The 12,967-nt window shown below is 55.5% G+C and overlaps 1 protein-coding gene across 2 annotated transcripts; it reads right to left on the bottom strand.

Annotated features, from left to right (window-relative positions):
• Positions 1–1,049: 1,049 nt before the first annotated feature.
• On the bottom strand, positions 1,050–10,045 carry LOC121166950 (charged multivesicular body protein 7). 2 transcript variants are annotated; one of them, XM_040996287.1, is made up of 10 exons: positions 9,665–10,045; positions 7,989–8,160; positions 4,857–5,042; positions 4,494–4,627; positions 4,094–4,142; positions 3,755–3,874; positions 3,404–3,502; positions 3,132–3,192; positions 2,528–2,707; positions 1,050–2,310 (listed from the first exon to the last, which is right to left on the bottom strand). In XM_040996287.1, the coding sequence occupies exons 1-10, from the start codon at positions 9,961–9,963 to the stop codon at positions 2,258–2,260; spliced, it is 1,353 nt and encodes a 450-aa protein (XP_040852221.1). In that variant the 5' UTR covers positions 9,964–10,045; the 3' UTR covers positions 1,050–2,257. The 2 variants fall into 2 exon arrangements, with proteins under 2 accessions (XP_040852221.1, XP_040852222.1); XM_040996288.1 differs by lacking the exon at positions 3,132–3,192 and having other exon boundaries at positions 9,665–10,038.
• Positions 10,046–12,967: the final 2,922 nt, after the last annotated feature.

The following is a 12,967-nucleotide window of genomic DNA, read 5'->3' as shown; positions in this document are numbered from 1 at the left end:
AGGAATTCCATCCAGTTCTCCCGTGTGCATTAGCAGGGAGCTGGATAGGAAGCGGAGAAGCCGGAATTCAAACCAGCACTGATAGACTGCAGGCATTACCCCAGTGGCAGCTTAGCATGCCGCATGCACGCCCACTCCTGCATCCTGACCTTTGTCGGCCAGCCAGGACTCACAGAGGGAATTCTAGAGAGTTCTTAGGATGGCAGGATTGCGGAAGTCAGCTCACGCGTCTACATGGATGAGAAGAAATGAGGCCTGTTTTCTCCAAAACTGTACGACTGGGTGACAGGAAGGCAAAACAGTTGCCAGCTAGGCCTGCAGAAGCTGCCCTCCCACCCCGGTTCCACAGTGACCTCGGGTCATCCTTGTGTGCTCTCCCTGCTTGTTCTGTCCACCCACAGGCACAGCATTTGGACGAGGGTCCTTCAGCCACACAGTGACAAAAGGACTGTGAGACTGTGTAAGGAGGGTCCCCACCTCGGGGCCACCGTCCTTCCCGCTCCTCCCCGTCGCCTTGCTGCAGCTGGCTGGTTCACCTGCCGCCTCCCTCAGCAGCACGTCTGAGGGCTGGGGCAGATCTCCCAGATTTCTTGGGGTCTGCAGCCTCCAAGGCCACAGCCCAGGGAGTCAGATGGCACTGTGGGCACCAGGTCTGCCACACACACAACCAGAGCAGGTGCTGGGGATTACTGATGCCAGGCTAACCTACTGCATGGTTGTGTAGAGATAAGGAATTAAGCCACTTACTGGACAGAAGAACAGACAATGGCCAGCCTAACTAGGGCGCAGCTACCCCACACTCCCATGCGGCCTTCCCTGAAAGAACCAAAGTGTGGCTCTGCTGGCTGCCTAGTAGGTTGGCGTGAGGACTCAGAAAAGGACAAGAACGTCTTTTTTTTTTTTTTGCCTTTTAATTATTTATCAGATTAAAAAAAAAATAGTGATTGTTTCTTTTCACCCCCACATTTCTGTTCACCAAGGTCAAGTGTGAGAGAAATTCAAGGATCAGCGATTCATGCTCCTGGCCTGGAGCAAATTCGTCCCCTTCGGTCTCTGCCGCACGGAGCAGGAAGCATGGGCAGAGCGTTGCAGGCAGAAAGCCCTGCACCTGGGCAGCTCGGTGGCAGTGTGGCTGTCACCTGCCTTCTCCCTGTTGCCAGAGCATTCGGAACCCATGCACCCTGGCCTGACTCGTGCACAGAAACAGGAGGCAGGGGAAGGCAGGGCAGGGCCTGGAGGAAGCTCATGGCACAACCAGCAGAATGCCACCGCCTTCCGCATCTATTGCACATCCTGGCTCAGATCCCCTGCCCTGTGCAGAGAACAACCAAGGTAAAGGCTTTCCACACCCACACACCAGAGCCCGCTGTGACCAAACTCAGGGAGAGAGAACGGGGTCTGTGTGACGTGTCCTGGCAAGGATACACAACTTTTAAATGGAAGGTATTCCATGGCGGGCCCAAGGCAAAACTGTCATTTCTTTACAAAGGATTATGGTTCGGCCCAACTTGGGGTCCCTGCAGCCACCTGGACCTATCCCTGTTTAAGTTCAAAAGCCCAGGAATGACTCCACCCCTGCAGGCAGGTGTCCTGCACAAGACGGAAGAGGCAGCAGCAGGACCGACTGCAGAGGCCCTCCCAGCCGGCTGGATCCTGAGCCTCGCGGGGTGGCCTCTTCAAATACCCGGGGATCTGGACAAATGACCCTTAAGATGGTTTCTATACTGCATGTTCCTCCACTGAGCGGCAATTCTCAAGTCCCCTGGAATAAAACTTTCAAGTGTTCACCAAGGAAAACAGACCAGGACAAGCGGTAGGTGTCACATTACTGACAGATTCAATCCCTTCCACCGTTGGGGGAAAGAGGTGGAGGGAGGGAGGCAGTGGGGAAAGAGACCGACTTGGCCGAGCTGCGAGTCTCCTCCTTCCCTGGCTGCAAGGAAGCTGGTGGGGGAAGACAAACCTAATGGGGGCCAGCGGCACAAAGTGCAGGCTGCCGGGGACCGTGGGCACACGCACACCTGCGTGCGAATCGTGGCACGCTCTGGAGCTGAGAAGGTAGGTCCACGCCGCGGCACCGCCAGCTTCCTCGATTCGATCTGTCCGTCCTGGTGTGAGTGCAGGCACCCGGGTACAGAGCGGGTCTCCTTCCTCCTCTTCCCAAGCAACTCCCAAAGTTTCTCCTCCTTTAAATAATTATGTACACACACACACATACACACAGGCCTGTCTCTGACATGAAGGTCCTGTAATTGCTTCAGAGAGTCGGTGCCAATTGCCTTTTTGGAGATTTACTGCTTGGGACCAAACCTGCGAGGAGCAGAAAGGGCTCGTCGTTACGACAAGAAGACAGGAGCACCCAGCCCAGGGCCTCAGGGACCAAGTCCTCACGGCAACACAGCCCCCAGCGCCCCCAGAGGGCTCTGAGCTGGGCACAGGGAACACCTGGGACAGAGCCCACCAACTCAGTTCCTGTGCACCTATAGGGGCACAAGTCCAGCAGCAAGGACTGGCAGATGGCTCCTACCTCCCTCCGATAAAGACAGTTTCTCAAGCTCAGCCTCGAGCTCGGCATCCGAGATCCTGGGGTGAGGCACGCTGTTGGTCTGGAGCGTCTCGGGGGGGCTGTCGGGCAGCTCTGGGGGGTCTTTGGTGGTGTCCTGGAGGAGGATGTCCAGCTCCTTCTCCAGCTCCTCGCTGTCAAAGTCTGCAAAGGAGGGGCCACGTGAGGATGCGGGCCTCAGCGAGGGGACCCACAAGGGAAGCCAGGGACTGCGGGTGCTGAATGGCGTGTGCTGGCTCCCCGGAGGGCGGGGAAAAAAACAGGTGTATTAAAGACAAAGGGGGAGCTCAGGCAAGTCCCCAAGGAGGCCAGGGAAGGGACTCTGCTTCCCCTTGTCCTTGAAGGAGGACACACCGTCTCGCACACAGACACTTAGGTGGCAGGGGGCCTCAGTTCACCCCACCAAGGAGCAAACAGGGACCCCCGAAAACTGCTCTGCAGAGGAGCCCCGGGCAACGCTCCAGGCTGGCCTATACCAGGAAGAGCTAAGGCCACATGAACACCCAACACAGCACAAAGGACGTGCAGTTCTCACGGAAGCAGACTCGGCATCGGCCCACGAACTCACCTATGCCATTGGTTACACCGCCAGCCAGAGTCTGAGAAACTTCATCCTGCGTGTCACACAGCTGAAAGACACAAGCGCAAGGGCCTGACCCAGGGAATGGCGCCCCTCAGCACCGCCACACCATCAGGCAAAACCGTGGCCTGGGCTTCGCAGCAACGCCAGCCTCTCTGAGGACCAAAAGCAGCTGCTTGCAGCCACCAGGCAATGGTCAAGTCTGTGAAAGGAGGACCCCAACAGAGTCCCAGCTGCAGCGTCTCTGCCCCTCCCTGTACCTCCTGGATCTGATCCACAAGGCTTTCTGCCTTCTCCACCGTGACATCCTTCATGGAGAGCTTCAGCGCTCCTACCCCAGCCTGGTAGGCATGGAAAACCTGAAGAGGAAACGGTGTTTTCAGTTTCAGTGGCAAACCTCTGGGAAAACACAGACCATATGGCTTTATCTCTCCAAGAGAGCTCTGGGAGTATTTTGGCCGCCCAAGCTCCAGTTCATCTCATGAGCATGGGGGCCGAGTCTCCCGACAGAAGAGAAGGCAACTCCAGGCCTCTTCCCCACAGCACGGCCCACGGAGGGGAAGAGCAGGCGTGCCAGAGCCGCAGCCAGGACCGGGCAGGGAGAGGCTTACCATCTGATCCGTCTGGGAGGCGTAGATGCGGTCCAGGATGCCTTGAACGGTGTCCAGCTTGGCGTGCAAAGCCTCGATGCGCTTCTCCGTCCGCTGCCTGGCCTTGAGAGACCTCAGTGCCTAGCAGGGCATGGAGACTTGGGTCAGGGCTGAACCGGGCAGCCCCAGGAGCAGGAGGAAGGTGGGCCTTCCCTGACAAGGAGACCACCTACAAGCCAGCTGCAGTGCTCCCGGACAACTCCATGACCCGGGAGCACCGAGCAGATGGCTCTCTGAGCTGCTGGGCCCCTCGCCCTGCCAGCCTGGGCATTGCTGTGTCTCCGGGGGATGAGAACCCACCAGCTGTTTCTTCCCAGCTCGGCACGCTCGGCGGGCTTCTTCTTTACACCTGTCAAACAGAGGGGTGAAGGAGGCTGTGTTCCAGGAGGCGGCGAGGGTCCTGGGGGCCCCCGAGAGCAGTGCTCGGGCAAGGCATCTCAGATCCACTCCACCCTAAGGCAGACCCCTTGCACAGTCACCCAAGGGGCAGGGGCAGGAATCCCCCGGAAAGACCCCAGGGAAGGCAGAGACTGGTCACTAAGACAATGTGTGGCATCAGAAATACCAGCTGACCAGCTGCCAGCCTGATGTTGACACGACCTGGGGCAAGCTCGGGGCCTTTTTATCGCCCTCTGTGATTGCTGGGGTTTCCCGGGGAAGGTGAGGCGCTCGGGGGGCCTGGAGGGATGGGCTTAATTACCTCTCCGCTTCCTGGGATAAGGATTCCACTTTGCGTGAAAGCAGTTGCTCGCTCTGCATCAACTGGTACACCCCGACGTCCACATCGTTGACAGGGGAGACCTTGGCATGTGGCCCCCGGGCAAACTTGACGATCTAGAGAAAGGCACACATCACTGCAGCCCTTCGTGCAACAGGCTGGCTGGCAGGTGGCAGGACTGTGGGGACACAGCCCCTGCCTCCCGTACCTTCTCCCCATTGTTCCCACAGCTGACAGGTGGCAGGCCCGCGGGGACACACGCCCCACCTCCCGTACCTTCTCCCCATTCTGCTCCCATAGCTGGCAGGTGGCAGGCCCGCAGGGACACAGCCCCGCCTCCCGTACCTTCTCCCCATTCTGCTCCAGCACAGTGACTCTCTTCTCTTTCTGCAGTTGCAGCAGCACCAAGTAGAAGGTCCTCTCATCTGGGCAGGAGTTGGCACACAGGGTGCTCAGCTCTGCCAGCGCCACCACGGGGTGGGAGGAGAGCGGGGAGTTCTGATACAGGCGGTACACCTCCTCGGCCTTTTCCTGTAGGGCAGGAAGACAGGCCTCCAGTTAGTCCTGACACCAAGCTCAGAACCGTGGCCGTGCAGAGCAAGCACAGGGACCTCATCCTCCATCAAGCAGTGACTGCGTTTTAAAGGTGTATTTTCTTATTTGAGAGATACAGACAGGCAGAGAGAGAGAGATATCTTACATTCACTGGTCACTCCTTAAATGGGGGCAATGGCTGGGGCTGAGCCAAACAGAAGCCAGGAGCCTGGAACTCGTTCCTAGTCTCCTCCGTGGGTGGCAGAGACTAGCTGCTCCCCAGGGGAATCAGCAAGGAGCTAGACAAAGTAGAGCAGCTGGAACTGAACTGGCGTTCAACACGGGGCATCAGCATCAGGCAGCCTAACCCACCGGAGCCACAACACCAGCCACAAGCAGTAGCTTCTTCAGAAGGAAGCAGGCTTGTGCTTTTTGAAACCTAGGAGGAAAGTCAGGTGGCTGTGTGTACTAAGAGGCACAGCTCTGCTCTTGTGCTTTCCTTAAGGACTACCTGCCTCTTGGTAGTCCATGGTTCCCCAAGGAAAGAATGAGGCAGCCATGTGGTGGAACAGGCTAGGGAATGGGAGTGCAAGCCTGCCGCCCAGCCCAGCCCAGCCCGTGTGACCATGTAGTAGCCAGTCTCTTGGTGCCCCTTTCACAGTCAGAAAAGGTGGGATGCGCTGACATCTAACCTCCCTTCCAACTCCCATCTTGTCAGACACAAACAGTACAGTCTAAAAGGACAGAGTTCATGGACAAGTGGGTCAGGGCTGGTGAGAAGACTCAAGAGAAAAAAACTGCCAAGAAACGATGTATTTGCAGAAATAACGGTCACACACATGACGTATTTACTGAGCTACCTGTATAGGATGCTGTGGAAATATGGGCAGGGAATGCCTGGCAGCTCAGAGCAGCAAAGCTGTCGAGCCGAATCCTGAAGTTGGGGTGAGTGACCCGGGAAGGCAGGTGGGAGAGGACCTCAGAAAGGGGGACCCCGATTGTGCACCTTGTGCACAGAAATACAAAATCAGTACTGTGTGTCTGCCTGTGGAGGGGAGGGGTTGGGCCAGGAGGATTTCGGTTCCATGTACATCGTACCGCCTTCCATGCCACACTTTATTCTGCAGGTGGTGGCCGTCACCAGGGGGAATGGACGTGGCTGGATGAGTAGGGAGCCGATACCTGGGAAAGGATGCACTGCGGAGCCAGGAGTAGAGGACACCTTCTTCCCTGTGGAAGGCCCGGGGCTGCACAAGAGAACACGTGGCCATGGGAGCAGGAAGGAGCAGCCCCAAGGAAAACGCAGAAGGTAAGACGAGCATTCCTCAGGAACTGGGAATGGGGCTGAAGGAGGAAGGAGGATGGGGTTCCAGTGCGAGGGTCTGGGATCTGATGCCATTAACCAGGAAAGACAGAACACGCCGTTCTGAACATGCTGCCTTGGGATGCCTGAGCAGATGACTGAAATGTAAATAGGAAGCTCAGAGGAGACAGGCGCACGGAGACCAGGACTGGGAGTCCTCCACATACGGACGGAACTCAAGGGGACATGAGACAGCCCTGGCAAAGCAGGGCGCGGAGGGCAGAGTAAAGTGTCAGGAGAGAAGGGGCCCGGGAGAAGCCCAAAGCAGCGCTTGGGGGAACCATGGCAGACGTGTGGGTGAATGCAGACAAAAGCAAGGTAGGATTTTAAGGAGCAAGGAACACACTGTGTCAAAGGCAGCCGAGGGGCCCGTTGACAGACCAAGGTTCGCGTGGGCTGTGTCGGCCCCGCAGAGAGTCATGCTTACTGCGAGGCCGGCAGTCAGAACAGCGGCACACAAGTAGGTTAACGGCATCCAGCATCAGCGACAGGGACTGACACAGCTGGGGACGTGTGTGAAAGAGAACCAGGCTTTCCCCCACCACAGGCACAAACCCAGACAGACTCCACTGCGGACTTCTAAAACAAAAACATCCAAATACCAAAGTAATTGTAAAACATAGACAAACACTCCATCAGGATTAGGCTTGAGACAAGGATGCTCTCCTAAACAAGATCCTACAGGAGAGCAGCCATGCGGGAGAAACAGACATGTGACTGCAGATATGAGAACCTCTGAGTGTGGGTGCAGGCTGAGAAAGGAGAATCTCCAAATGGAGGGAACTGGACAACACACCGAGCGAGAGGCCAACTGATGGGACGAGAGGCCAGGGGCCTGCTGTGCCGGACAGCGGGAGGACGCTTCTCACCCTGGGAGCCGGGCAAGACGGACTCAGTGGAGGTGAGGCTCAAGGCAGAAGGGCAGAGGGCTGAAGGCCTCAGCGAATTCACTTCCCAATCAAGCGCCTGCAGGGAGTACAGCAAGGGAGGGGGATGTCCAGCAAGGACTCTGGGGACTAGACGGAGCCTCAGTCTGGGGACGGGGGTGAGACAATGCAGAACTGACCCGGTGACTGCATGCCTACCGGGCATCTCTTGGTGTAGACCGCGACAGAGGAAAACGAGCTGGGGTAGTGACCAAGGGCATCATGCCAGCGTAAGAAAGTCAAGGCCCCAAGGGTCTGGCTGAGGCAGAGGAGCCAAGACTGGAGGAGGGGGGAGGCAAGCCACCAGGGAACTGGAATGGGAAGGGGACACAGGCAGACAGGAGGAAGGCTGGCTCGGCCTTGTGGATGGAGGGGCAGGTAAAGCTGTACCAAGACACCACCTAGATAGAGTGAGGCAAAGCATTTCCAGAACCGCGCTGTTAGCATTCGTCCCTCCAGATGCCAGAGGACAATTAAGTATCACTAGCCATTGCAGACCAAGGACCAACCATGCCGCAGGCATCAGTAAGCACCACCTTTGGTGATCAACTGTGCTGCCACATCGAAGTCTCTTGCCGTGTGTGCATGGGGACTGGGGGGGGACCCCAGCTCCCACTCCAGATGACCCCTGGACTCCGCCCTCCGAGCACCCACCTTGAGCAGCTCCACAGCCACGAGGACCTCCTCGGCCGGAACCTTATTGTCCCCCAGCATGTTGGAGAGAGTCCACTTGAGGGGCTTCAGCAGGAACACGCCGACTCCCCACGAGATCCAGCTACTATCCACGCTGGCCATGAAGTCCGACTCCCGCTGCAACTCCCCTCGGCTGCAGGAAAACACAGGGAGGTGCGTGTGGGGCACCCGGTGTGATGGCCCATGCCAGCCCCCACCTCCAGCCCCTGGAGAGGCATTGCATCTGTTCACTACTTCGGATCAGGCCCCTTTTCTGTGCCGTGGACACTGCTTGTATTCCAGCTCCAAGTCTGGCCACAACTCTGCTACACACGTGGGTGTGTGCAGTATTTTAACTGATAATGGGAGGGAAAAAAAATTGAGGGCCTAGCACGATGGGCTCAAAGACTAAACCTTCACCTTGCAAGTGCGCTGGGATCCCATATGGGCGCCGGTTCATGTCCCAGCTGCCCCACTTCCCATCCAGTTCCCTGCCTGTGGCCTGGGAAAGCAGTCGAGGATGGCCCAAAGCCTTGGGACCCTGCACCCACGTGGGAGACCCGGAAGAAGCTCCTGGCTCCTGGCTTTGGATTGGCTCAGCTCTGGCCGTTGTGGCCATTGGGGGAGTGAACCAGTAGATAGAAGATCTGTCTACCCTCTCAAAATCTGCCTTTCCAATGAAAATAAATCTTAAAAAACAGAACAGTGACTGGGAAGGAGACAGGTCAAATTCAAATCAGGATTGGTCTGGCTCCAAAAATCTATGAGAGGCACAGGAGGCTCCTGGGCCAATGTATACGTGTTTCCTTATAAACTGGAGCTCTGATCACAGAACACGGCCAAGCACAAGACAACGCAGACACACAGAGAAAAACCTCTGCTCTCGCTCGGGTTGGGCGGACGTAACTCAGCGGAAATGACAACATCTTGATTTGTCAACACACCCAGGCAAGATGAGCATGACCAGGTCTCACTGACCAAGCGGAGGCTTCCCGCACAGCCCCTTCTTTCTCTGGGGGGCAGTGGAGAGAGGCGGGGGAGGACCCACCCCAGACTTGGCTCTCCCTACCCCTTACTGCAGGCCAAAACTCAAAAACTTCCTACCGCACGCCTTCTCCGACAGCCGACTTCGAGGCTGGCTTCTCATACTGTCAGCTGGGGACAAAGTATAGAGGGGAGACCCCCTTGCACAGAAAATTGCAGATGACTTTGAAAAGGGGTGGGTGGGTGGGGATCTGAGGCAGTTCTCGCTTTCAGGCACTGGAGGGAGGGACCATGCGCTACCTCCAAACCAGCCATGGGACCCTGAGAAGCGACCTCATTCCACCCTGTGACCCTCAATGCTGCAGATAATTCTGCCACCTGCAGCTGAGAGGGGCACGCCAAGCATCTATCCTTCTGTGACATCCCTGTGGCCTCTGAGGAACCTCCAAATCATTGCACTTGTGACAAAAACGCAGCTCTGCGCCCTAAACTTACCATCTGGAACCCTGTCCTCCCCAAGATCGCTGCACGTCTCCCTCCAAACACCCACTGCCCCCGTTTCCAGGCTCCCCTCCTGCACCTTCGCCTGCCCACCACGCTCAGGAAGGGCCAGACCCCCGAGGGGCCGGGCTGCAAGGCGCTGTCCCCACCCCGGCCCCAGGCCCGCCCCTCACCGTAGCAGGTCCTGCAGCACCGTGGCCAGCCCCAGCGGGACGCTGCCCTTGCGCTGGAAGGCCTCCTGCAAGTCCCGCAGACGCAGGCGCACCACCCCCTGGCGGCGGCTGTGGCTCAGCACCAACGGCGCCCAGAAGCCCATCTTGCTGTCCCAGTCGGTGCTGTTCACCTCGCGACTCCTCTTGAAGGCGGAAAACAGGAAGGACATGCGTTCCTCATCTTCCTCCCACTCGGGGGGCAGCAGGCCCGCGGAGTCTCCTCCGGCCGGCGCCTCGGCCTCCCGCTCCGGGGACCACATCGGAAGCCCAGCCCCACCGAGGTTCCGAACACAAGCCTCGGCCCTGGTACCCTCTTCCGCCCAAGTCCCCTCTCGGCTTCCGTTCCTGGAACACCTCCTTTCCCCCTCCGTCAGCGCGTCACCGCCGCCCCCCGCGTGAAATAAGTCCTCCGCACGCTCACGGCGCAGGCGTCTGGCGGCGCTCCCGGTGCCAGGCGGTGGCGGGGGAGTGTGCCGAGTGACGCAGAGCGCCTGCGCCGACGACCTGCGGCCGCGGTCTTTGTGCGGAGCGGAGCGGTTTGCTCGTGCGCGACGGGGAGCGGCGCGTGGCGCTGCTGACGGAACCACAGAGTGTGGAGAAGCGTTCTAGAGAGGCCCACGAGTGGTTTGGCGTTAGCCGCTTGTAGCCTCCGGATCGGTGATGTAAAAAAGCGTTGTTAAGTCCGTTGAAGTCTTCGCCGGATCGTTCTTCCCTCCCGCCCCGTCGTACCCGTCCGCTGCGGACGGGCGTGTGTTTAAAGGGGAAGGGGCGGGCAGGTGCAAGGACCCGAGGGTCCCGCCGCGAGGGCGGTTGCTGAACAAAATATCCCATAAGCTGGAACGCTGCCCCGCTCCAAACCGTGCCGTGTTAGAATGAGAGCTGCTCTGTAGGAGACGCTGACCAAGAATTTCATGAGTAGTCAGTCTGTGTTGAGGGAGAATTTAAATGGAAGCTTTGGAAATGTGAAAGGAGCTGCTGGTTTGAAGGTTACCTGTTATTCCTTGTACCTAGTTGGCTGTGAGACCTCGGTTCCTGGGGTGAGTCCTAACAGGACCTAACCCTGTTTTTTGGAAAATTCATGTAAAAATCCTCATGTGGTTAGTTGGAAAAAAAGAAGTTATGGTCTACACTTGGTAGACTAGATGCTGTCACTGAGTTTCCTGGATACAGCAATTAGAATTCTGTATCAGAATCTTAATATGCACGTTAAAGGAATAGGATTGTACAAATGTGTGTAGCTGCTGGCATTTCCGGTGTGCGTTCAAGTTCGCCGGGCTGACCGGTCATTTCCCTAAGCGCCTCACGGTCAGTATTCCCATGTAATAATTACAACAATCCCGTGGAGTGTGTTCTGAGATGTTCTCCATCCTTCAGAAGAGAAAAATAAACAAATGGCCACAGTGGTAGGAGCTGACATGATTCAAAGCCAGGAGCCAGGAGCTTCTTTTGGGTCTCCCATGCAGATGCAGGGTCCCAAGGCTTTGAGTGTGGAGTGTGAGAGATCACACCAGACAATAGTGTAAGCTGTTACGTTCCAGGAGCCACTGCGACCAGTGGCAAACGTCAACAGTTATAAGCTTTCATCCTCCAATCAGATTGAGAGCCACACAGTACAAAGTTTCAGGCAGGAAGGGAGTTACCAGAGCCCAAAGTTTTCCTGTAGTTAACCCTGATCTGGCACACTAGCAGGCAGGAAGGGCCAGGCGCAAGGGGCCTCTGGAGTAATTCCCACGCTGTCAGTTGTTCTGAATGGTGGTGCAGGCAGGAGGCGCGGGTGCACTTTTCACACCTTCAGTTAACTTGACTGGGCGAGAGGAGGTAGGAAGGGCGAGTTTCCGTGCCCTGTCCACTGTCAGTTAACCTGACAGGCGAATGCGAGCCATCAATGGTGAACTGCCACTGCCGCCTCCCAGGGTCCACACGCAGGAAGCTGGAGTCGGGAGCCTCGTAGTAAAAGACCAATCATGCCAATATGGAACACAGGTGTCTTAATTTCTGGCTCAACCACTAGTCTAGGCACTCACCCCAAAGGTAGAAGTTTTAAATGTTCCTTACTAAATAAATGATAGAAAAAAAAAAACCCCAAAAACCCCCACACAGTAAAGTCAAAGATTTAAAAAAAAAAAAAATCAACTACCTTGATCTAATAAACATCTATAGGTAACTGTACCCAAAAGCTATAGAATGTCAATTATTTTTGAGCGCACATGGTATGTTTGTTAAGTTAGACCATAAATCCTGAGCCGTAAAAAAATCTTCATAAATTTAAAAGAGTTGAAACAATACGAAATACCTTCTCTAACCGTGATGAGAATGAATTAGAAAGCAAAAGCTACAGACTACATAGGAAAGGATCCTCTATTTTCTTCACAGCCCTGCCTGCTGGTCTACCCGGGATAATGGTGACAGCTAAAATCATTAATTTGGGCAGGGGACCAAGGTGAGGACTCGCTGAGAGTGAAAGAAATCTGTGACATTCTAGTAGCCCAGGAAAAGCTCTCCAGTCCACAGACCAGATTACAGCAGGAAAGACTTACTGAACGGAAAAGCTACGGTCTCAAGCAGAATTATTTGTTGTATTTTTTTTAGTTGTTAGTGGAAGCACATAACAAAGCTGCTTTCAACCAAATCTGAAGCCTTTAGTTTGCAAAATTGGATCCATTTTGAGTTAGTGGGGTTAATATTTGCGTACAGTACCAGACAAGGTCGCAACCTCATTGTTCTGTCCGCTTGCACTTGGCTCAGTACCAATGTATTGAAAAGATGATTCTTTCCCATGGAGTGGTCTTGGCAACCTTGTCAGAGCATTTCCCGTGAATGTGTGGGCTTTTCAGACTCAGTTCTGCCCCGTTGGTCTGTGTATGCTTTACTCACAGTCTTGAACGCTGTTGATGTGTGGAGACTTGAAATGCAGGAAGTGTCGGGCTTGCTTTGTTTCCCTTCCCCATGATTGGTTTCGTTTTCCTGGTTCCCCTGCAACTCCGTATGAATTCTAGAATGGGCATGGCAGTCTCTGCCAGGAAGTCTTCTGAGTAAGAAAGTCAGAGCTCATGTTGACCCGGTAGCTCAGCTTGGAGGGCTTGTCAGTAGAACAGTGTTAAGTCAATCCGGGAGTTAATGTATTTCCATTTATTCTGACTGCATCTTTAATTTCTTTCAATCATGTTTCACGTTTATTTTGTTCATTTTATTCCCAAATATGTAATGCTTCTTTTCTGGTTACCATGAGTGGGATCTTTTCATTTTATTTTTGGATTTTATAGT

Source organism: Ochotona curzoniae, unplaced genomic scaffold (genome assembly GCF_017591425.1).
Source record: "Ochotona curzoniae isolate NIBS_2020 unplaced genomic scaffold, NIBS_Ocur_1.0 patch266, whole genome shotgun sequence".
NCBI classification, from domain to species: domain Eukaryota; kingdom Metazoa; phylum Chordata; class Mammalia; order Lagomorpha; family Ochotonidae; genus Ochotona; species Ochotona curzoniae.
The sequence above is the reverse complement of the archived record's forward strand: the minus strand, read 5'-3'. Positions and strand labels throughout refer to the sequence as shown.

Excerpts from the sequence above, each read along its gene's own strand:
- LOC121166950 (XM_040996287.1), bottom strand. The coding sequence starts at position 9,963 with ATGTGGTCCCCGGAGCGGGAGGCCGAGGCGCCGGCCGGAGGAGACTCC. Across the intron at positions 4,143-4,493 it reads TTATCCCAGGAAGCGGAGAG|GTGTAAAGAAGAAGCCCGCC; the intron begins GTAATTAAGCCC and ends TCTGTTTGACAG. Across the intron at positions 2,708-3,131 it reads CGGTGTAACCAATGGCATAG|ACTTTGACAGCGAGGAGCTG; the intron begins GTGAGTTCGTGG and ends CCTCCTTTGCAG.